Genomic DNA, 25,426 nt, shown 5'->3' with positions numbered 1-25,426 from the left:
TTATTTTTTGGTGGTACTGGGGTTCCTAAGGTATTTTATTTTTATACTTAAAAGTAAGCCTGCCGGGTGTGGTGGAGCACACTTGTAATCCCCGCGCTTGGGAGGCAGAGACAGGAGGATCACACAGGTTCGAAGCCAGCCTTGCTGGCTTAAGAGACCCTATTTCCAAATAAAAATATTAAAAATAGGTGTCTGGGAGTGTAGCCTGGAGTTAGAAGGGTTTCCAGGAACCACCAAAAACAAAACAAAACAAAAAATAAGTAAGCCTGACCAAATGAGATTATCCCACTAATATGTAAAGCTGAGGGTCCTATGAAAACTATTCCTTTTATCCATTAAATAATTTCCTAAAAGAGGCAAAAGAAAGTAGTGCTGAAACAGAAAGCACCATTGGCAACAACTTTTCTAGAGTGCTACGCCAGTCAGGGATGAGACCTAAGGAAAATCCCTGTAGTAGTCAACACACATGTGGAAAGACATTACTTTTGGTGAAGAAATAGAGAACCAAGTTCAAGCTAAGCAGAGGAAGACAGAAAAGACACATCATGCTCTCTTGTAGGCCCTATTTAATAAACCTGTGATGAGCCTGTGTCTGCTCCAAACCAGAGCCAGTCGGACTGGCCCTGCATGAGAGCACCTTTAATTTAGCTCACAGCGATCTCTTGCACAATTACCCTTTCTGAATGAAACCATCTTGGATATGGACAAAACTATGGAGGAAAGTGACTTAATTTTTTGATTAAAAAAAAGAGCAAGCGAGAGAAAGAAAATGATTTATAATAAGTCCATAGGAACATTCTGTACCTATCTCTTTTCTGATTAGAGAGGTGGCATAGAGCCTGGCTCATTAGGCAGAAGTAATGAGCCAGTCTATATGCCAGCTCTAATTAGAGAAAAGATACAGTAGGTACACCTGCACCTATAAGGTGATAGAGTAAAGACAAAAATTGTTTTAAAATATCCTTTTCCTTCTGCAGCTCTTAGACGCTCAGAATGTAAAGGCAAAAGCCATAATAAAAACTAAATAATATTTGAAATAAGCCCTTTTACAATTAGAAATTTTTCTAAGTCCAAGTGAAATTTATTTTTCCCCAGTTTAAAATTAAATCCTCTTCAATTCATACTGCCCACTGGAAGCATTAATTCAACATTTAGTTTATCAAGAAGAGAAGCAAGTTATTTTAACTCTGTAATATGAAGTTATGATGCTAACAAGTTTATGATACTGTCAAATACTTTGAGCCACATTTGGAATAATGAAATACTTTTAGAAGTAGCATTGCAGATTAAATATTGAAATAAATCATAAGATTTAATGTGTTATTAGGAAATTCCACATATAGAGCACTTTATAAAATTCTTCAATATACTAATTACCAAAATCAAGTCCTAAATACATAGGTTTCTTAAATCACTACTCCTTCACAGAAGTATATCCTAATCTCAAGGCAATTAATAGATTATTGTATACAAATTATGCTTTTTATCCCTACAAGATCATATGAAAAGGTTACACCTTACCACTTAACAATAAAAAATATAAGCCAGAAATGGTGACACACATCTTTAATCCTAGTACTCGAGAGGCCAATACAGGAGAATCATAGGTTCAAAGGCAGCCTCAGAAACTTAGTGAGGCTGTCAACAACTTAGAACTCTGTTTCCAAATAAGAAAATAAATAAAAGGCTGGCTGTGTAGATCAGAGGTAGAATGACCCTGAGTTCAATTACTAGTAACACACACACACACACACAAATACACACACACACACACACACACACACACAAAATAAATATTCAGAGATGGTTAATAATAGTTGCCATTTATTGCACATCTATATAAAAGAACAAAATGTTCCAAACATATAACATACAATTTTTTTTTTTTGGTGGTACTGGGATTGCTGGAAACCCATCTACCTCCAGGTTACACTCCCAGACCCATTTTTATAAAAAAAAAAATATATATATATTGGGTTGATTTTTTTTTTTTTTTTTTTTGGTGGTACTGGGGATGGAACCCAGAGGCTTTCTACCTCCGGGCTATGCTCCCAGACCCTTTGTTTTTATATATTTATTGGAAACAGGGTCTCACTAAGTTGCTGAGAGCCTCACTAAGTAGCTGAGACTGGCTTCGAACCCGTGTGATCCTCCTGTCTCCGCCTCCCAAGTGCAGGGATTACAAGCATGCGCCACCATGCCCGGAGCTATAGTATGTGTGTGTATGTATGTGTGTGTATATATATATATATATATATATATATATATATATATATATATATATATATATATATATAATTTTTTTTTTTTTTTTTTTAAACAGGGTCTCTTCAGCCAGCGCGGCTGGCTTCGAACCTATGTGATCCTCCTGTTTCCGCCTCCCAAGTGCGGGGATTACAACGTGCGCCACCATGCCTGGCATAACATATAATTCTTGTATTAAAACACCAAATAGTAGATTAGAAACCAGAAGCTTAAAGTAAATAATTTTGATCAAAGAAACACAACTCATTTGGATCCAATCCCAGAATTGTTTGATACCAGAGCTTAAAATTTTATCAGTATTTTGAATTAATTTTTGTATATCAACAATATATACCTTCTTCCTTTAAAGTACACATGAGGTGAAATAATTCAGGTTATAGAGAAAAAGAAAACAAATTTTATTACTTAAAAATACTAGTAACAATTGTATCATATGTAAATATCTGTGTAACCACTACACTCATCTTAGGCATTTATTATTTTTTTATTATTTATTTTATTATTTATACTTATATATTTATTTTATTATTCACATATATTTATTTTTATTATTTATATATTTATTTTTATTATTTTTATTTTATTTATTTTATTATTATATATATATATTTATTTATTATATATTTATATATTTTATTATTTTATTATTATTATTTCTTTTTTTCTTTTTTTATTTTTGGTGGTACTGGGGTTCCTGGAAACCCTTCTAGCTCCAGGCTACACTCCCAGACCTATTTTTACATTTTTATTGGAAACAGGGTCTCCTAAGCCAGCACAGGTGGCTGGCTTCGAACCTGCATGATCCTCCTGTCTCTGCCTCCCAAGCACGGGGATTACAAGTGTGTGCCACCACGCCTGGCTTAGGCATTTATTATAACTATTAGAAAAGATTTGAGTCCCTAAGATGTACACATGATAGGATAACATAACTAATAAAATCAATGATGAGTTATTAAGATCATTTATTGTATTTTTATGTAATCGTAATGAAATTAGAAAATAAAGTTAAAAAACAACACTAAGCATGACTGCATAAAAATATAACCAATTGGTCAAAATTCAGAACACTAAAAACCTAAAATGCACATGAAGATGTGAAGCAATAGGAAGTCTCATTAATTGCTGATAATTCTACTCACAATTGCAAAATTTTGGGCCATTTTAAAATAGAGAAATACTAATCTAGACTAAGAAGAAAAAAGAACATTAGAAATGAAAAGGGAGAGGTTACAATGGATGCCACAAAAATAAAAAGATTTTAATAACTGTATGCTAACAAACTTGATACTACTTGAAAGAAATGGACACATTCCTAAACACACAGCTCTTACTAAGAATGAATAATGAAAAAAAAATAGAAAACATGAACAGACCAATAACAAGTCATGATTCTGAATTAGTAATAAAACACCTCCTAGAGAAATGTCCAGGACTAGATGACTTCACCGCTGAATTTCATCAAAAATTTAAAGAAAAATTAATATCACTTCTCTTTCTGTTATTGCATAAAATAGAAAATAATTTTATAAATACATTCTATAAGGCCAGCATTACCCTTATTCCAAAACCAGATAATGTCACAAAAACACAAATAAAAAGAAACTATAGGGCAATATCCTTGATGTACATAAATACAAAGATGTTCAAGAATTATTAAGTCAAATCCAACAACACATGAAAGATTATTCACCATTACTAAGTGAAACTGATCCCAGAGAACATGGTTCAATATATGCAAATCAATAAATGCAATATACCATGTACACAGAATGAAAGACAATCTTCTCACTGAATGCAGAAAATGAATTTGAAAAAGTTCAACACCATTTTATAATATAAATGTTGAGAAAATTCAGCACAGAAGTACTATACACTAATGTAAAAAAGGGCATTTATAATAAGCCATAGTGAATGAGGAACGTAAAAGTTTTCTCTCTAACATCAAGGATGCCCAATTTTCACCAATTTTTACCAACATAATTCTGGAAATTCTAGCCAGATCAACTGAACAAGAGAAATAAATGTCAACCAAGTTAGAAAAGAATTCAAATCAATCATCCCTGTTTGCAGGGATACAAAAATCCCAACAACAACAAAAAAATACTATTAGAAAGTAGCCGGGCATGGTGGCGCATGCTTGTAATCCCCACACTTGGGAGGCAGAAACATTAGGATCGCACAGGTTTGAAGCCAGCCACGCTGGCTTAAGAGACCCTGTTTCCAAATAAAAAATTTAAAAAAAAATAGGTCTGCGAGTGTAGCCCGGAGGTAGTAGGGTTTCCAGGAACCCCAGTACCAACAAAACAAAACAAAACAAAACACACACAAAAAAAACTATTAGAAATAATAAATAAATTCAGAAAAGTTGCAGGGTTATTTGAAATAGAAATCAAGAAAGCAATCACATTTAAAGTACCTATAACAAAAAGTAAAAAGGATTATCTAGAAAAAAATTGAACCAAAGAGATAAAAGATCTGTACAATCAAAATCATAAGAACTGAGGATTCATCTAGCATACCTGAGGCCTCAAGTACTGCAAACATTGAAAAACAAATTAAAAAGGAGAAAAAATGTGAAAATACATCCTTTGCTCATCAATTGTAAAAATCAACATTGTTTTATATTTTATTGGTATATTGTAAGCATATTCAGTATACCAATGGCATTCTCTTCAGAATAAAAACAATTCTCAATCTTATACAGAAGCACACACACACACACACAAAAAAAAAAAAAAAAAACACAAAACACTGAAAAAAGCCATCGTGAGCAAAAGGAACAAAGCAGGATATACATTACTTGGCTCTAAAACCTAATACAAGCTGGGCATGGTGTCACATGCTTCTAATCCTAGTACTTGAGAGGCTGAGACAGAAAAATTGCAGGTTTAAAGCCAATCATGGGAACTTAATGAAGCTCTCAGCAACCTTATGAGAGCCTGTTTCCAAATAAAAAATAAAATCAGGCTAGGGGTCTAGCTTAAAGGTAGAATGTCTCTAGGCTCAATATTCAGTCCATAAATTAATAAAATTCAAAGCTACAGTAATCAAAAAAAGCATCATATGTACATAAAAATTAACCCATGAAACTGAAGAGAGATCCTAGAAGTAACTCCAAACACCTACAACCAACTGACTGTGGATGAGATACCTAAAATATGCACTGGAGAAAGGGCTATATTTTTAATAAATAGTATTGGAAAGATTGTATATCAATATGCAGAAGAAGAAAACTAGACTTCTATCACCAGTTACAGAAACCAAATTAAAATTAATTAAAGACTTATAAATCTGATCTATAATTAATGAAGCTATTAGAAGACAATGTAAGAAAAAAGCTTCAGGAAATTGAAATGGGCAGAGTTTTTGTTGTTGTTTTGTTGTTTTGTTGTGTTTCTTTTTTAACAAAACTCCCCAAACACTGGAAACTAAAGCAAAAATAGAAAATGGTATTACATCAAATTAAAGCATCTGTACAACAAAGAAAAAAACCACCAGAGATAGATATTACCTTCAAAGTGGGATAAAATATTTACAAATTATATATCTCAAAGTAGGTTGATATTCAGAATTTACAAAGAACTCTAAAAAGTCAATTTCAAAATAAATAACCCAAATAAATAATGGACAATAAATCTAAACAAATATTTCTCATAAGAAATTATGCAAGTGGACAAGCATATAAAAATGCTCAATATCATTGATTAATCTGAGAAAGGCAAGTCAAAATGACAATGAGATATAACCTCACCCCAATCTGCTATCAAAAAAGAGTAAAGATAACAAGTACTGGTAAGGGTGTGGAGAATAGGGAATTCATTGAACACTATGCTAGAAATGTAAATTAGTACAATCATTTTGCAAAACAGTACAAATATACCTCAAAAAATTAAAGAGAACTTCCACACATAATGTGGGAGCAGATGATATAGGAGAACATGGGAACTTGCTAATTTCTACTCAATTTTGCCATGAACCTAATGTTGGAAAAATAAAAACAAAAAATAAAGCCTATTAAAAAAACAACAAATATATAGGCATATCTAACAAATATAACACCTATAGGCAGAAAAATTAAAACATTGCTGAAACTAAATAATACATTATTTTCATAGGTTGGAATATTTGATATTGTTTATGCATGCATTCTTCTCACATTAACTTAAAAATCTACATATCAGCAAAGGTTTTAAATAAATTGAAAAGCTCCTAAAATTCAAGTATGCCAGGATAATTTTGGAAGAAAAAATAAATTTGGCGAACTTTCACTAACAGGTAAGAAGATATGTAATAAGTCAGTGTAATTAAAACTAAGTGCTCTGATCCAAGTTTAGATAAACAGATCATTGGAGCAGAACAGAGATTTCAGAAACAAACCCATCTTCATATGTACAAATAGATATCTAGTATGACTCATGAGTCATAGGAGGAACTCTAGACAAAGAAGGAGAAACCATAGAAGAGCAACTGAGGAGTAAGGTGACCCAACTGAGGAGGATGGGAAAGGGGAAGAGGAAAATTCCCAAATGTACATGACATTCAGTCACAAACATATCAATCACTAAGCCAAACATGAGAAGGAGAAAAGGGGGAGGGAATAGGGAGTAAATTTGGGAAGGGCTAAATGAGTGATGTGTGCATGTATGCCTCTACCATCTTGTACTCCATTAAGATATATGACTATAATGCACCAATAAAAATGTGAAAAATAAAAATAATTTTCTAATAAAAAGATATCTAGTTTATAAAATAGTTACTACTGTGAAGTCTTGAAAATGATTACCTATTTTGTTGTTGTAGTTTTGTTTTTGTTTTTTAGTTTCCAGATTGATTATGTATTCAGTTAAGAAAAAAAATGAAGTTTAACCTCTGTCTTACATCATATATATCTATCCCAAATAAAAAATTGAACTAAATTTGAGGTGTAGAATAATAAAACTTCCACAAAAAAGTATAGAAGATCATAACAAGGGTTTGCTAAGATGTTCTCAATAGGATGCAAAAAGTAGTAAGTATAAAAGAATTAGTAAACTAGATTTCATAAAATAAGGAAGTTCTGATTACAAAAAATAGTAAATGAAACTATTAGCCATAGCCTAAAAGACAATATTTTTCATTCATGTATCTGTCAAAGAATCATATCCAAAATACTGAAGACCTCCTCCAAATTAACAAGAAAAAGACAAACTACCCAATTAAAAACTGGCAAAAAAAACTTGAATAGGTACTTAATTAAAAGTCATATCTACATGGCAAACAAGCACATGAAAGTCTTTGCAATATCATTAATCATCAGGAAAGGTACCACACATCCACCAGAATACCAAGTAATAATAACAGTTGGCTGTACTAAATATTGGTAAGGATGTGAAACAGCCAGAATTCTCAAGTACTGCTGGTTGAGATATCCTTTTTGGGAGACCATTCAAAAGTATTTTCTAAGGCAAAAGATATAACTCCATATAATATGAATATACCTCACGGGCATATTAATGAGTAAAAAGAACAAAATACAACTGTTTACATGGTTTTGTTTTCATAATTAACTCAAGAATAGGCAACATTAATGTATGGTGATAGAGGTCTTCATAATATTGCTCTGTGTAAAAATCTATAATGCATACCCACTGATACTTTCAGAGTGGGAATTCACTAGGAGAGACTTTGAGATACTAAAAATGATCTAAAACTTTTTCTAGATTAGAGTTTCACAAGTGCACTCAACTATTAAAAACACATCAAGCTACATACTTAAAAGTTATATATTATCTTGCATGCATGTCTTACTTTGATTAAATGTTTTAAATTATGCTGTTAAATCTCTATAACAAGATGTTAGCCAATAATCTAAAAAACTGAAGAAAGCATATGCAACATAATATACTTAGCATTAATGAACCTTTACAAACAAGTAAGAAATTACAGAGCATAAATATGGATACATAACCTCAGTAAGGAATTCAGAAATAAAATCCAAATGATCTACATAGGTGGAAACTACTCCAATTGATTAATGTCCAAAAATCCTAAGTCAGCACTCAATAATATTTTTCACTTAGAGAAATGGCAAGGGTAAAAATACGAATAGTTTGGAGCCAGGTGTGGTGGTGCATGCTTGTAATCCCATACTTGGGAGGCTGAGACAAGAGGATCGCACATTCATGGCCAACCACAGCTACTCTGTGAGGGCTTCTGCAACTTAGTGAGACCCTGTTTCAAACTAAAGAATAAATAAATGGGTCTGGGGGTGTATCTTGGGGGTAGAATTCCCCTGGGTTCAATCCTCAATACCACAAATAAATAAATATATATGTTTATTTTGATATATATAATAATTTGTAAGGTTAGTGTTTAAGGGACTATGGACTTGCCTATATATTTTTAATATGATTATACATTTTCATAAACTTCCTGGAGGTAATGTGTTCCTATACATGAGAGTAAATTTTGTCCTATGCCTCAGAACATAAAATAACTCTAAAATTCAACCCAGTCATCTGACCTCTATGAATTTTTCTTAGAAAAACAATTGTAACTATTAATAATCATATTATTTACCAATATGGTTTAGTATATACAAATATGATGCTTAGCACAGCATCTATTCATTTAACAACATATTTAAAAAATGAAATTCTTTATAAGACAGTGCCTCATTTATCCTCACAATGGCATTGTAAGAAATTGTCATAATTATCATCTTAAAGTTAGATTAATTATGATTTAAAGGCATTACTAAGTTTTTCCAGGTCATGTAACTGATAAGTGTGTATGAACTCAGGTAGATTGACACTAGAGGACAGAATCTTAAGACATTCTACAATCAGACAACAATTCACATGCATATCTACATGTATATGTGCATATGTATATGTGTAATAACTTGAAATGTCTCCCTAGCTCTTACAGAAATACAGAAGCAGCAGCACCAGGCTCAGAGCCACAGAGGAGATACGTCGGCCTCACGCCCGAGGACGTGGCAGCAGCACCTTACTGCCGACGGCAACGGCGAGTTCACTGGATGGCTACAGACCAGCGCACTCAAAAGCCCACCAGGCTCCAGAGAGGAGTGGCAGACAGCGAGCCGAGGTGAGCCGCTGCGGAACAGCCAGGCACGATTCGGCAGATTTTTCAGTGCAGGGAGCATCTAAAGTTCCCAGTGGCTGGGCTCAGCACACCCTGCAGGGACTCAGAGCAGAGCTCAAAACCTGAGAAGAAATACGCCAGCCTCATGGCCGAGGGCGTGGCAGCAGTGCCACATTGCCACCAGCTCCAACAGCAGCGAATTCACCAAGTCCACTACAGCTCCACTGGTGCCCTCAACAACAGTGAGTCAAATTGTGGCCCCTAGAGAAGAAATCCCAGTACTGCAATCCCAGGGACTTGACCCAGTGGGGGAGTGGTGGTGGCAGAGATATCACACCATAGGAGAACGCCCAACCTGACACCCCCCATGAACTAAAGCAGCCTCGTTTGACTCCCTGGGTCTGAGACTCTGCGATACAAGCTAGTAAAGGAGTAGTGGGGACTGAGATACCACAGACTCGAGATCCAGAGCACCTTAAGTGAAGTCTTAGTGACCCAAGGGAAGAACCCAGAGAAGGTACAAACTTCTGAAACCATGGGAGAGAGGAATAACAATGGAGCAATGAATGCCCACAACCCCACAACATCAGAACCCAATAAAACAGAAATTCAGAGATTTCTAGAAGATCAAATCAGGAAAATAACTGTAGAAATAATAGAGGTGTTTCGAAAAGAATTCAGGAAGAGCCAAAAAGAGATAAAGGAAGCAATTAATGAAGTAAAGGCCTCAATTCAAAGTACAAACAACTGATTAGACCATATGAAGAATAGAATCTTGCTATTAGAAGATGATCACTCCAAAAATGAACACATAGTTTCTAATTTAGAAAAAAAAAATCAGACAGCAGGAATCTGACATTGAAGAAATATGGGCCCATTTTAAGAGAGCTAACCTAAGAATAATTGGAATAGAGGAGGGAAAAGAAGGTGAAACCAAAGGGATCAACAATCACTTCAAGGAAGTAATAGCAGAAAATTTTCCAAACATAGAGCAAGAGGTCGATACACAGGTAAAGGAAACTTATAGAACCCCCTTTAGACAGGATCAGAGAAGAGGATCCCCACGCCACATAATTGTCAAAATAACCAATGTGGAAGCCAAGCAGAGAATCTTAAAGGCAACAAAAACAAAGGGCCAAGTGACATTCAGAGGCAAACCAATTAGAATCACTCCAGACTTCCCAAACCAAGTCATGAGAGCCAGAAGGGCTTGGAGTAACATATTCCAAACTCTGAAAGAAAACAACTTCCAGCCAAAAATTTTCTACCCAGCAAAACTTTCTATCAAATTAGATGGAAAAATAAGAAGCTTCCATGACAAACAGAAACTGAAGGAATTTATGTCTTCAAAACCAGCGCTAGAGAAAATACTCAAAGAGATTAACTACAAAGAAGAAATAGGTAACACACACCAGAACCAGAGAAACAAGATTTTCCATCCAACAGACAACTAAGATTGGGTATCTGTGGAGATTCATTTTTTATGTTAGTCTTTTACCTATCTCTAAATTGTATTGTTTGCTTTTATTGTTGCTAGTTTTTAGGATTTCTAGTTGAAATATTAATATACCTTCAGATATAGCATTTGGAAATATTTTATCCCATTCTATCAGTAACTTTTAACTCTATTTACATTGTCTTTGGATATACAATATTTTTTTTAATTTTATGGAGTTTGTTTACCCTTCTGTTGCCTGTGCCATTGAAATTATATCTAAGAAATCACTGCCAATTTCAATGTTGTGAGGTTTAATGACCCAGATTTTTTTCTAAAGGTTTATAGTCTTAAGATTTATATTTAGGTCTTTTATCTATTTTGAGTTAATATTTGTATATGGTGTTAGGTAAGGGTCTAATTTTATTCTTTTTCATGTAATTATTATTTTTCAACAATATTTAGTTAAAATATTATTTCCTCCACCAAATGTTCGTGGAAACCTTGTCAAAAATAACTTGACAATATATGGAAGAATTTATCTCTAGGCTTTTATTTAACTTCAATGGTTTATATATCTGCCTTTATAACAGTACTACACTGTTTCAATTATTGTAGCTTTATATAGTTTGAAATCAGAAAATATACATCTTCTAGCTTTGTTCTTTTCTGAGATTGTTTTGGGTATCTAGAGTCCATATTCCATTTTAGGATAGATTTTTTTTCTGAAAAATAAATAAATAAATGTTTGATAGTTTCACCTAAAAAAAAAAAAGAAACAATATTCACTGGTAAGAAAGAAACCAAAAAGAAATATTGAAATGTTATCTTTAAGTCATCAAAAGCTTGGTATCAGACAAATGAAACTGTTCTGTGAGATTATCATTGTTAATTTTGGATAAATTGCCATAATCCTAGATGTCAACCACTAAGCCAAGCATGGGAAGGAGGGATGGGGAGGGAATGGGGTGGGGATCGGGTAGGGGCTAATTAGGCGATGTGTGCATGTATGTCTACAAAAGTTTTTTTTTTTTTTATCCTATTATGATGTATGAATACAGTGCTCCAATAAAAAATAAAAAAAAAAGAAATACAGAAGCAATGTTGGAAGTGGGGCTTGGTTGTTAAGGAAGGGTCTCTGGAGTGTTGTATTTTAGAGATTATATTTTGGTTCCTTCTCCTATCCTCTCACTCTCTGCTTCCAGCCTCCATAATGTGAGAGTGAAGCCGTATGCTTTCCACTTCCAGCCACCATACCCTGAGATCCACATCCTGGCCTCAAATGGTCTTGACGCAAAATTTCTAAGGAAACTGTGAGCAAATCTTCCTTTCTCCATGTTTTATGGTTAGTTCTTTGGACGATATAAGTGATTATGCTGACTAATACAACAATTAGTACCAGAGAAATGGAGTCATCACTGCTGTATCTAAGTCTGATTATGTGTTGTATGAGTCTTCAGAACTGGTTTTTGAGAGGCAATTGGAAAGGCCAGAATATGGCTAGAAATGTGGATGGTAGATATGGTACTAAGGATACTTTGGAGGGCAAAGAGGACTCTATAGGAAAATAAAGTAGAGGCCACACATGCTAGAACATTGGCATTTTGCCCATGTCCTAAGAAATTGTGTGAGGTCAAATTTAAAGATGATGGGCTAATTCAACTTGCAAACAAAATCTCAAAACAGCAAAATATCTAAACTGCATTAAGGATATTGACATCAACATTCAGTCATGTACACACTGAATTTTAAGAAGAAAAAGCAAAACAGAAAGACTTCATAGATTTTAAATTTGGCCAGAAAAGCATGTCTAAATTCATAACCCAGAGAGATGGTGAAAGAGGGTAAGAAGATTGATAAAAAGTTGAATGTTCTGATTAGAAGTTTAATATGTACTTAAAAACAAAGGAATGTGGTCAGACAGTAAAATCCCAAGGGCAGAACCATAAAAAAGGGCAGCCATTGTAAGAAAAGGCATTCAGATCCCTTCTCTGTGACCCTAGTGGAGATGAAGATAGTGGCAACCCATATGAATGTGGACCCAGCTATGATTCGAATGGAGGCAGGCTCCATGGCTGTGAGTGAGAAGGGCCCAATGGCAATGTTTAAAGAGTATGTGACTACTTTTCCTGCTGGCAGTCAATTTGGGCATTCATGTAATGCTGGCTATGCTGGGGAAAAATACAGTGGGGGGAGTTATAAACATTATTCCTCAGATTTCAAAAGAAGACATTGGAAGCCAAGCAACAGGCAGCAGAGTTGGAGTCCCTATAAACAGGCTCAAATGGGGCAATTTGTGAAGCTATGAAAATGAGGCCAATGTTGCAAGAAAAACTCCTGTGATTTAGAAATGCCTGAAGTGTGGAATGGCCACGAGGAATGGCTAGAAGATGCAAGCCACAGAGCTAGGCTGTAGGAGATAGTATGCTGCCCATTGCAATCAACAAGGCTGTTAGGTAGACAGCTATGAGAAGAACAGGGAAGAATATAGGACAAATTGCCCCACCCAGGTGCAGTCAGACTTCCCACTTACTATATTTCAGATTTAGATTTCCCACATGATGCAATCATGTGCAGTCACACTAAGCCATGGCACGAAACCCAAAAAATAGTCTTCCCAAATTATTATAGAAGAGAAAGGGTGGAATTTCTGGACAATATAAGAGACTCATCATGAGGAAGACTGGGGACCTTCTCTTCTCTCTGCTCCCAGACTAACCAGCTCTGTGATGCCCCTATGGAACTTACCCAACAAAGCCTTTCATGCTTACCCTATCTGCATCTCCCGAATAAAATCTTCCTTTTCAGGAGACAAGAACAGAGGGAAACTAATGGCCCTGTAACATAGGTCATGCCATGACTCAGATATATACAAGGTAAGATGATGGGACTCACCTAAAGTCAAGGGGCCATGCCCCTGGCTCTTCCCTCCTCCTCTATTCTGCAGGCCAGGCTGCCACTGCCATGTACCTAACTCTGCCCCAATTGTCCCAGCCACTTTTTGTTTCCAAGGATCAGGCCACTCTATACCTGGCTCTTCCCTGATTCTCTCTGTCATTTTTTGATGCACTGGACCAGAACACCACACAACTGACTTTCCCATGAATCTCTCCATTGCTTTTTGGATTTTTGGGGTGAGTACAGGCCACCATGTACTTGGATATCCCTTGATTCTTCCTATGCTTTTTGGATTCCTTGGGCAAGGCTCTCATGGGGTTATCTCTCTCCTGATTGTCACCGCAAAGTTTTAGGTTCTGTGAACCAAGCCACCAGTGTTTGGCTTCTCCCTGACCCGAGTCCTCTGCCACTTTTTCAACCCTCTACCACCAGTGGCCCTCGAGGAACCATCTTTGGCTCCCACCATGCCTCCATCTTGGCACTCTATGTCCTCACACAAGTATTAGCTGGCTTAGACCCACTCTTACCTTACCTCCTTCCAACCCTCCCCCCCAATTATCTTGCCTTTTTGAGCTGATGGTACTTTTCTTCTAAATTTACCTGGTTTTATGAGCTTAGTTAAGTCTGATTTATTTTTGTTTTATCTAATGAAAGGCCTTTTTAAACCCTCTTTTGGATATATTTTTCCTCTCTTGCTGTTCTTAATAAGGTTATCTCTCCATTTAATCATGGATTCAAGAAACAGAGACCAACCCTTTTTGGAAATCCAAATGAAATAAAATCAGGACATTTGGTGTGGATCTGCCTGCCATTGGAAACAAAGCAATGACTTAAAGTCAATTGATTTTCACCCATGACCGACTGACTCCGCCATGCAATAAAACCTGTAACAGGGTTTGTCTTGGTTTCTGGCAGCTCTAAATCTGGCAGGCACTGTCTCTTGAGAGTATCTATAACTTGTTATCTCCTAACTATGATGACCCAATATTTGGTATATGAGATCAATTAAATATTTGTTTTCTGTTTATATAAATATTTGTTTACAAACATATTGCTTATTATGTTCTATATACTGTCTACAGGATACCAAATTGGCTTATATATAAATAAGTGCTCATAAATTAAACAATAATAAATCCAAAGGCCTTTAGCTCATATAATTTGAATCTATGACAAATAAGTGGCTTTAAATTTGTTTATAAAATCAAAATCAAAATGCCCTTAAAAGTATTAATATATGGATTTACTCTTCCTAGTTCACTAGCTAATCAAGATTATATTTGCCTCTGTAAGATATTTTAAACTACAGTGTCTATTGCTTTTGGGGCACTTCTTTGATAGAAAAACTGCTTCAATATTAAGATTATTGATCTGATATCTTGTTTTTCAGAGGTAATATATAAATAATTACCTCAATTAGATAAATTAAATTAAAATAAATGCTTCTTGGAAAAATTAAAAGTTTTAACAAATTTATACCTCTTCCCATAGTATAAAATAAAACTTAAGAAGACTAGAAATAAAAACCTTGAGAAGATTAAATTTTTGAGATGTACTAAGGCTGTCTGGTTTCCCAGTTTCCAGGCTCCCTAAGGACCTTAGGTACAAAAGACATATACTTGATTGAAGGTGAGGACACCCACTTTCTCAAGACCCTAACTCTTTCCTCAAAACACAGTATCTCAGGGTATCTCTAGATCCTTCTTCCAGACTTATTCTAGAAATGGAAAAGAGGTTCATGTTCTTTTGTCATTCAAATTATCCCCAATACCAATTAAGTAATCAAGAAGCACAACCCTTAAATGACCTTTTTAATTTTAACACCATACTCTAGCTACCCATTTTTTGGAATGATCAGTATATATGGACATGGATTCCATTCATCCAGGCCTTATGACTCTAAGGAACAGCCTTGACTTTTGCAAAACTTGTAAATTAGATTCATTATGACTATTACACCTTCCATCTTCCTTTTTGGACTCCAGTATAGCAGATAAGACAAAAACTTTGATGGAACTACCCTGGCACAAATTTATCCAGTAATGCCCAGACCCCTGGCACAAAGCTTCCTGCCACTCTGCTAGGTAACCTACAGCTAAAGTCTAACAAGTGCCTTCTTCCAATATGCTGAGTGCTTATCTATTTTTCAGATCTGTTCTCTATGGGAGGGAAAAGACCTAATGGGCTGACCTTTTAGAGTAAAAATTCCCTTTACTTTGCAGGATCTTGCATAAGATGAAATTTGGAAATTTTTTTCAGATTACCCTAAATGGTATAAAAAAGAGTTTGCAAGCTTGACCACTGCAGTTTCTTCACCTGATATTCATTGGGATTATAATACCCCAGAGGAAATTTTAGGCAGGAAATAACCTACTTTATATTGAGAGATGGAACACAGCCAGGTAATCCTGTAAATTATAACAAACTGGCTACCATAAATTAAGGCCTCAGTGAATATTCCACAGCCTTTGGAGAGGTCTTTCCCTAAAGAGGCATTAGTTCTAAAATAATAAATTTCTCACCCAATTTGCCTCAGACACAAAAACAGCTTACTTGGTCTTTTATAAAAATAAAAGAAGAAAGACAAGCCTAAGAATTGGACACTTTCTAGATCTAACAGCCAACTCAAGGTTGATTGCCAGGAGATTCTTCCCCCAAAGAAGCTGCCCGCCACAGTGGGAAGCTTAGACAATGGTAAGCAAGTGTCTGGAGAATACAAAGAGCCATGACCACCCTGTCTTTTATGCAAAGGTCAGATTCCTGGAGGATATACTACACTGAGGGCCAAAGGGACCACGGGTCAGACTTCCTATTGTTGGTTCTGGACTAAGAGTGCCCTTTACTCCAGTTGGCTAATACCACAAAAATTACTATCAAAGGGGTTAAACCCATGGCAACCTTGTACCTGGCAAGTTTTTAACCTCAAATTTCCTTTAATTTCAGGGCCTTCCTATTTTGTGCTAACTTTATATTCTGGAATATTTTCCTTTCTATATCCTGCTAGAAAAATGTGGACATATGGTAACTTATAACTTCTTGAACTTTCTGTTTGCCCACTAATTTTATGTCAAAGTTCCCTACTTTCTCTTTTTTGTTTGATTGTTTTTATTGTTGTTGTTTATTGGTGCATTGTAGTCATATATCTTAATGGAGCACAATATAATAGAAGCATACATGTACATATTACTCTTTCAGTCCTTCCCCATTTCTGACCCCATTCCTTCTCCCCTTCTTCCTTCTCATGTTTTGCATGGTGATTGATATGTTTGTGAATGTACATCATGTACTTAGGAAATTTTCCTCTAATCTCCCTCAGTTATGTTGACTTACTTGCTCATCTATGGTTTCTATACATCAAAAGTTCCTCCTATGACACATTTTTTTTTACCTTGCTTCTGCATATTGGGGAGAGCATCCAATTTTTTACTTTTTGTGACTGACTAACCTCACTTAACATAATGTTCTCCAGTTCCATCCATTTACCTAAAAATTATGTAATTTAGTTCTCTATGGATGAACAAAATTCCATTGTGTACATATCCTATAGTTTTGTAATCCATTGATCTGCTGATGAACATCTTAGCTGGTTCAATATTTTGGCAATTGTGAATTGTGTGGTTATAAACCTAGATGCTCATGCATTAGTTTGATAGTTTGGTTTCCATTCTTTTGGGTAGATACCTAGGAGTAGTATTCTTAGATCAGATGGTAGGTTAATTTTCATTCTTCTGTAGATCCTCCATACTGTTTTCCAAAGTGGTCGCACAAATTTGCAATCCCAATGACAATGTATTAGACTTCCCACTTCTCCACACCCTTGACAGAATGTTTTATTGTTTATGGTTTTTTTTTTGTAGGTCTGGGGATGGAAACCAGGGGTATTCAACCTCCAAGCTATACCCCCTGCCCTATATTTTTATTCTTTATTTTGAAACAGGGTCTCACTAAGTTGCAGAGGGCCTCACTAAGTAGCTGAGGCTGTCTGCGATCTGTAATCCTCTGGTCTCAGCCTCCCAAATAAATGCTGGGATTTCAGGCATGTACCAACATGCCTGGCTTATTGTTTATGTTTTGAATCAATGCCATTTTAATTGAAAAAAAATATATATATATATATATATATATATATATATATATATATATATATATATTTAAAATATCACTGATTCCTTTGGTTTCAGCTTCTATTCCCTCTTCTATGCCTATTATTCTTAGGTTAGTTTTTTTAAGATGGGCTCATATTTCTTCAATGTCCAACTCATGCTGTGAAAAAAAAATTTTTTTTGGTAGTACCAGGGATGGAACTGCCTCTGTTTTCAGACATCATAATGTAAGACAAAGCCTTGTGGTGTACCTTTCTCTGCTTCCTGCCACAATGCTCTGACATCTGTGTCCCTAGCCTCATATAGACTGAATCAAAAATTCTCCAAGGAAACCATGAGCAAATAAATCTTACTTCATCTAAAATGTATTATCAGTTCTTTGTATTATAGCAGTGAGAATAGTGAGACAATATGAGATAGACAGAAATATATACATCTAAATACAAATACATAAATGGTACAGGTATAATATTTTCTATGAAACAATTTCTTAATAACATTGAAATATTAGAAATAGTCTAAGCCAGGTGAGGTGGCCCACACTTGTAATCCCAGTACAGGGAGGCTGAGAAAGGAGGATCAGGCAGGGGTGCACAGCCAGCCTCTGCTAATTAGTGAGTCCCTTTGCAACTTAGTGACACCGTGTTTCAAAATAAAGAATAAAAAATTGGGCTAGGGTGTAACTCAGAGGTAGAATGCCCCTAGGTTCTATCCCCAGCAGCACACACAGAAAGAAAGAAAGAAAGAAAGAAAGAAAGAAAGAAAGAAAGAAAGAAAGAAAGAAAGAGAGAAAGAAAGAAAGAAAGAAAGAGTCTAAATGGCCATTACAGGAACTTGTTTAAAAACATTGATTGCAACTATACAATCACATAGAGTGTAACCATTTTACATGAGCAGGTTTACCTTAATAAGTAGGTCATGAAATGTGCTTCATGACATTTGGAGGGGAAGTATTTATTTTTAGACAACTTAGAAAAAGCATATGTACTTTAATTATATTTTTGGAAAAATATTGTTTTTAGGACCATATCTCTATCTCTATGTACTTAAGAATCTGGAAGAGCATAAAAAAATTAAAAGATACCTCTGAACATGAAGATACATAAAATAGTTTCTATTTCAAGAGTCCATATTGTTTGGATTGTCTTATAATAAGCATGTGTTATATAATAACACTAGTTCTTTTTTCAAATTTAGATGGTTTAAAGACCACTATGTTATATATTTCAAGATAATTCTCATTCCAATTTCTGTTTTGTTTTTCAGAATACAGTGAACATTGTCTCTTTAAACTAGATGGCCCATTTTTAATTTACATGAATATGAACACAATAGATCCAGTTTATTACATTATTATGTATCCATGACTATCTAATACCCTATAGTCCTAATTTATCAATTTTCTATATTAGAATATAAACAAAAAAAATACAAAAGATAATGTAGTTCATTACATATTTTTCTTACTTTATAAATGGATCAGAATAGAAAATTTTAAATATAAAGCTTCCCTAATGTAGTGAGTTAGGAAGTACCTCCTCCAAAGATATATCCACATGGAATCTTTAACTGTGAATTTATTTGAAGAAGGCGATATAGCAGACATAAATAAGCTAAGGACCCTGAGCTCATTCTGAATGAGGCTGGGCCCTAAATCCAATGGTAAGTGTCCTGACAATAGGAGAAAATGGAAGATTATACAGAGGAAAAGTCCAGGTGAAGACAGAGGCAAAGACTGGAGCTGCAGAACTGCAGGCAAATTAGGCAACAGTACACTGTGCCAGCAGCTACAGAAGGAGAGAGGCATGGACTGGTATCTCCATCAGTCTCCTGAAGAAACCAGCACTGCTGAGTTAAACTATGAAAGAATAGATTTCTATTGTATTAAGTTGCCCTGAAGTTGGTCATAAGATCTTACAGCAGCCCTAAGAAATGAATACACTTAAGTATTTTTAAATATTTTTGGTGGATGTCATCTTTTAAGGAATAATGTAATTAGGTGAAATAAATAGCATTCTGAAGTCAAAAACTTACCATTTAAACTCTGTCCTATTTGTATAGTACTGGAAGCAAAATCTGTAATCGAACCACTTAATGTTCTTGCATAAAAAGCAGTGTTACCTTCCTCTAAACCATTGATGAAGAAGTTGATTTTTGTCTGATACACCTGTAAGAAATGATCGCTGTTATTAGTTTAAGTGCACAAATGTTTATTTTATAATAACCACATACCAGTATTTTTTTCAAATTATTTTCCTATTTCTCTACTTTCTTCAGTTGAGAAGACTGAGAATAAATTATTTTAATAACACAATGCTATCTCTGCATGTTTATAGATCTAAATGTAAATCTACATAGTACAGTTTTATGCTGTGATGATATCACCCAGGGTACTCTCAGTAATATTTATCCCATATAATAACAGCTCCAATTACTATTCTTGCATAAGCTTTTGACGGTATGTATTTCTTAGATTTAAATTAAAATTTTATAGCCATATTTAAAATAAATCAGAAATGAATATTACTGGATAAATGTTTAAAACCTAATATTTAAATATTGTTACATGTGGCTATAGTTCAACTTAAATTACTAACACAAAATGTTTTTACAACAATTTACTGTTTTAGGTGAAAATTTTAAGATAAACTTTTCCAGTATAGAATGACATAAAAACTTGGTAATCATATTCTAAGTTAATCAAACATTCTAATGGTTGTTTACATTAGTGGTTAGCAATTCATTTCCATAAATAACCAGAGATTTATTTATTTATTTTTCTTTCTTTTTTTGCAGTACTGGGGATGAAACCCGGGGGCATTTAACCTCTGAGCTACAACCCCAGCCCTATTTTTTTATTCTTTAGTTTCATAGATTTATTTTTGCATGACAAATAATTTGGTTTTGTGCACCAAACAGTCACTGATACAACTGCTCAACTCTGATGTTGTAATGTAATGGCAACCACAGGCAACACATAAACAAATTAGCCTTGTTGTGTTCAGTAAAACTTAGTATTTATTATTATAAAATATAGTATTTAGTATTATGCAATCAAAAGTTTAGAGGCTAACACTAATTAAAATCAAAGCAAACCATAGCATTCAGAATATTATTCTGGCTGGGTGTGGTAGCACATCCTGGTAATCCCAGCATTTGATAGGCTGAGGCAGGAGGATGATAGGTTTGAGGCCAGCCTCAGAAACTTAATGAGGCCTTCTGCAACTTAGTGAGACACTGCTTAAAAAAAAGAAAAGAAAAGAAAAGAAAAGAAGATAAAAAGGCTAGGGGTATAGCTTGGGGGTAGAATGCCCTGGGGTTCAATCCCCCATTTCACACCCCCACAAAAAAAATGCTATTCTACCATGGACATGAATGACCATGGTAGAATCAATGGGGCTCTACCATGTAAAACATGTACCACTCTGTTGCAGGATTTTGCAGGCAATGGTATGTGAAGGAAAGGTGTATGGAAAATATCTTCATCATATACTCAAATTTGCTAGGAGCTTCCAATTGGTCTAAAAAATATTTTAAATGCTTTTTTGTTATAAAAGATTTTTAAATAATTACTGAAGATAAGCATTTATTCTCAGACATATTTAAGCCATGAATGTTTTACATAAAAACTCCTTTCAAAAATTCCCCAATCAAAGCAAAACAAACAAACAAAAAACAAAAACTCTAGAAGTTAATGTCATTATTACTTGGTCATGATGAATTTTTTTTTAAAGTTATCATAGTTTTTTTTATCCATTCTGTTCAACCTTCTTTCACTTAAACGTGTTCTTTCTTAGATTCATTGACCTAGGGTGGCATTGGATTTTTAACAAAGCCTTAATAAACCTGAAATCATACACCAACTCCTCATGGGCCTGAATCTGTTCTCTCTGCTGGGTAGTAGGCTGCATTTTTTCTTTATTTCTTTTCTTTTTTTTTTTTTTTGCATCCCATTTTTTACAGCCTGTTACTGTCATTTGCTGTTTGACTGTTATCATTATAAAAGATACAGGCTTTTCTACTTTGTTATTTGTAGCATTATCTCATGTTTTACAACATCTTTGCACAACATGCAGGCACATGAAATATCACTAGTGAAAAGTTCTCGGTGGTATTAATGCATAAAAAAAATGTGGCTCCATCTCTACTGTCTTTACCCAGCCAAAAGCTGATGAACAGCCAATTTTCCTTTATCACATTAGCACAGCCATGAGGGAAACACATTTGTTCTAGTCAGCTACACTAAAGATACTATTACCAATCTAACATATACATGTTTTATATCAGCAGTATTCTCAAAGCATGAGAGAGCCAACAATATATTAACACTAGCATGACAGTTTATTTAAGAAAAGAAAATTGTCTCTGTAGAGGGACAGAAGTTAGAAATGTATGGCTAAAGCTCAGTGTCACTGGTCTAATAAAGGTGATAATTCTTAGGCTTTCTTTATAGCAGGTAACACTCCTGTGACAGGTCTGTCATATCATTCAAATAAAAATGTTGTCTTTTACAAGTTTAAGTGTACCTTTATTTTGAGTCGGATAGCAAGCATGTTTTTGATTTTCTGCATTCAGTGTATTATCTGTAGTCAGGAGTTCAGGACCTTCTCCTTTTTTATCAACTCATCACATATTTGCTTAGTAGAAGAATTCAGTGTCACTTGCAGTGAATCCCAGAAGATGTGTTTACTTGGTTGGTACTTAAAAAGTGATTAATGGTGATCCCGAGCCACTCTCTTTTCACTGTCCCCTCCCCTACTCCAACCACCTTTCTATAAACAAAATTAAATCTTCTTTGGTCTTCTGCACCATGTTTTATGTTCCAAGATTCTCCAAACTATTTTACAATTCTGATCTGGGGCCCCATCACACAGAAACTGAGAGGGCTACGATGGCTTTTTGCAGTAGCTCATTCTGATGGTTCCCTTGCCAGTTATTGAGGGGAATAGGAATATATACACTGGAATTTCTGATTTGTGAGGAGAAATCCCTCTACTAAAGAAAATTTTCCACTGGTCTTACTCTTTTGCCCTGTGAGGATCTGAGTGGTTTGCTGATGGCTATTGGTATGCCTTGAAAGTAAACTGGCAAGACCAGCAGCACTTGTAGAAAAGCTTTTTCTAAATTTTTTTTAATTTCCCTCAGAAGAGATACAAATGTGCTTTAGGATGAAGATATATACATACATATATACTTATGTACATACACACACACACACACACTCACAATCAAATAATTCTCATACCTTCATTCCCTGAAATTTTCTTTCTAGTTTAATCACTTTGTCAAATGTGTCTCTTTGATAGGTTGTATTGATCCCTTTGAATATAAGAATACACTGAATTTTCTAATGGTAGAATTACTCACACTACTCTCCCATTCACATGCCTGACTAGCAAGGAGTATAATTCAGAAGACAAGCACTTCACACAGTAGCTGAGTAGTTACAAACTGGAAAATATGATCAAGTCTACCTAGAGTATAGTCATCACCCACAACCACCTATTCCACTGAAATACCTAATCTTTAGTTGTTGTCCTACTCCTGCTGGGCACTAACAACCCAAAGAAACTGCTGACTCAAGAGAAGAAAACAACCAGGCATGGTGGTGCACACCTGTAATCCCAGTACTTGAGAGGCTGAAATAGGAGAATCGCAGGTTCAAGGACAGCCTCAGCAAGTAGTGAGACTTGTTAACCTAACTCTGTTCCAAAATAAAATTAAAATAGGGGCAATGGTTCAGAAGTAGAATGTCCCTAAATTAAATCTATTCAGAAGTAGAGTGTCCCTAGGGTCAATCCCCAGCACTATATATATTTTATGTGAAAAGTTCTCAGTGGTATTAATGCATAAAAATGTGGCTCCATATATTTGACATATAATCAAATAGAGTAACTGTGCTTGCTTCTTTACTGAACAAGTGGTTTTTCCCATTCTCTGTATTCTATTAATTTAAATTGAATTCCATACAATATCAACCCAGTACCAGCAAAAGCTCTGTAAGATCAAGAGAAGACATGATCTTTTCTCTCAAGGAGATTGTATATCTGATGATAGAATGATTTTTACATACTAATGCTTGGATTACTATAAATTATGGTGGTTATTTTAATATTTATTTATTGAAGTATTAAGAATTGAATAGAGCCACACCCCCAGCCCTGTTTTATTTTTGATTTTGAAACAAGGTCTCACTAAGCTGCTGAGGCTGGTCTCAAACCTGCAATCCTCCTGTCTCAGTCTGTGATGTACTGGGATTACTGGTGTGCATCTCCATTATTTTAAATTTAAGTATAGATTGTTGTTGTTTTGTAGTGCTGGGGATTAAACCCAGGGCCTTGTACATTCCAAGCAAGTGCTCTACCACTAAGCTATAACCTAACCCCTAAATACTTAATCTTGATGCAATCAATAAAGCATTATCTTTTACAAGAAGTTGCTTTAAGAAATTGTCTTCCTCTCCACCCCTTTCTGTGTGTGTGTGTGTGTGTGTGTGTGTGTGTGTGTGTGATTTATGATATATATTTGGACCTTCTCTGTGGAACTTGCCTTCTCAGTACCAACTTATGAGTCTTCCAAAAATAGCAGTTTTGTTAATTTTCTTAGCCTCTTCTTAAAGTAAAACCAATTCAAGCATTCTAAATAACACCTTTTAAATGTTTTTAACATGAAGTGATCTGCCAACATCTAAAGTTCCAATTTAGCTTCAAAAGATGATAATGGATGACATGAATGTAAAGATCATCATTTTGGATGTTAAGGAATTCAAACAAAAAAGCAAACCACTGCGGTAGAATCAGAAAGAAAAACTTTATGGAAGAGATAAGTCTTAGACTTTCTGAAATAGAAATTGTCCTGAAATAGAAATTTCTATTTCTAAGTGAAAGAATGGTTTGCATAAAAGATTTCACTCTACTATCTGTAATTTTTAAACATAAGACAATTATCTTGAAAACTCTACAAGGCTATTTTAAAATATCACATGTATGTTTTATTTCCCTGCTTGTGAATACATGGAATCCCATTCCCTAATTACTTAACCATCTTAAAATTAAGATCTTCTGAATTTTTCACACTTATCTCATCCAGTTTTATTTTCATCCTTCACCATCAGTCACCCTCCAGTCTAATTCGTAAGGTCTCCTCACTGTCTGATGATCGCCAGTATGTAATACTATCTCCATGATTCATTAAGGCTATTTCTACATGGGCATTTACAAAATTAGTATTTTTGAAATCATATACCTCAAGACCTATATCCTCCAATAATCCTTTATCATCTACCTCAGCATTATAAAAGTCATTAATATTTATTAAAAATTAGTATGTCTGATATTATTGTGAAATTTTATGTGTATTCTTTTTTTATATACTGGGAATTGAATCCAGTACTTTATACCTCTGAACCTCAGCCCTATTTTAGTTTTTATTTTAAAACAAGGTCTCACTAAGTTACTGAGAGTCTCTCTGGGTTGCTGAGACTAGTCTTGAACCTGTGATCCTTCTATCACAGCCTCCTAAGTACTAGGATTATACCATAAGCTCATTCATTTTATCTTTACAGCAACACAATGTAGGTTTGCTATTGTCTCCATTTTAAGTATGAAATGAATCACAGAGAATTTAAAACCAAAGTTAT

At 34.7% G+C, this 25,426-nt stretch overlaps 1 protein-coding gene across 2 annotated transcripts in view; it reads right to left on the bottom strand.

The window, feature by feature from the left end:
- The window catches only part of USH2A (usherin), a gene marked incomplete at both ends in the record, with an annotated part of 871,783 nt that overhangs the window by 784,963 nt on the left and 61,394 nt on the right, over positions 1–25,426 (bottom strand). For both annotated transcript variants that reach the window (XM_080698222.1, XM_080698223.1), the window contains one exon: positions 19,822–19,954. In XM_080698222.1, coding sequence (XP_080554348.1) covers positions 19,822–19,954 — 133 coding nt within the window. The remainder of the gene's footprint in view (positions 1–19,821; positions 19,955–25,426) is intronic.

This window comes from Muscardinus avellanarius (genome assembly GCF_963383645.1).
Source record: "Muscardinus avellanarius genome assembly, chromosome: 7".
Classification (NCBI taxonomy): domain Eukaryota; kingdom Metazoa; phylum Chordata; class Mammalia; order Rodentia; family Gliridae; genus Muscardinus; species Muscardinus avellanarius.
The sequence above is the reverse complement of the archived record's forward strand: the minus strand, read 5'-3'. Positions and strand labels throughout refer to the sequence as shown.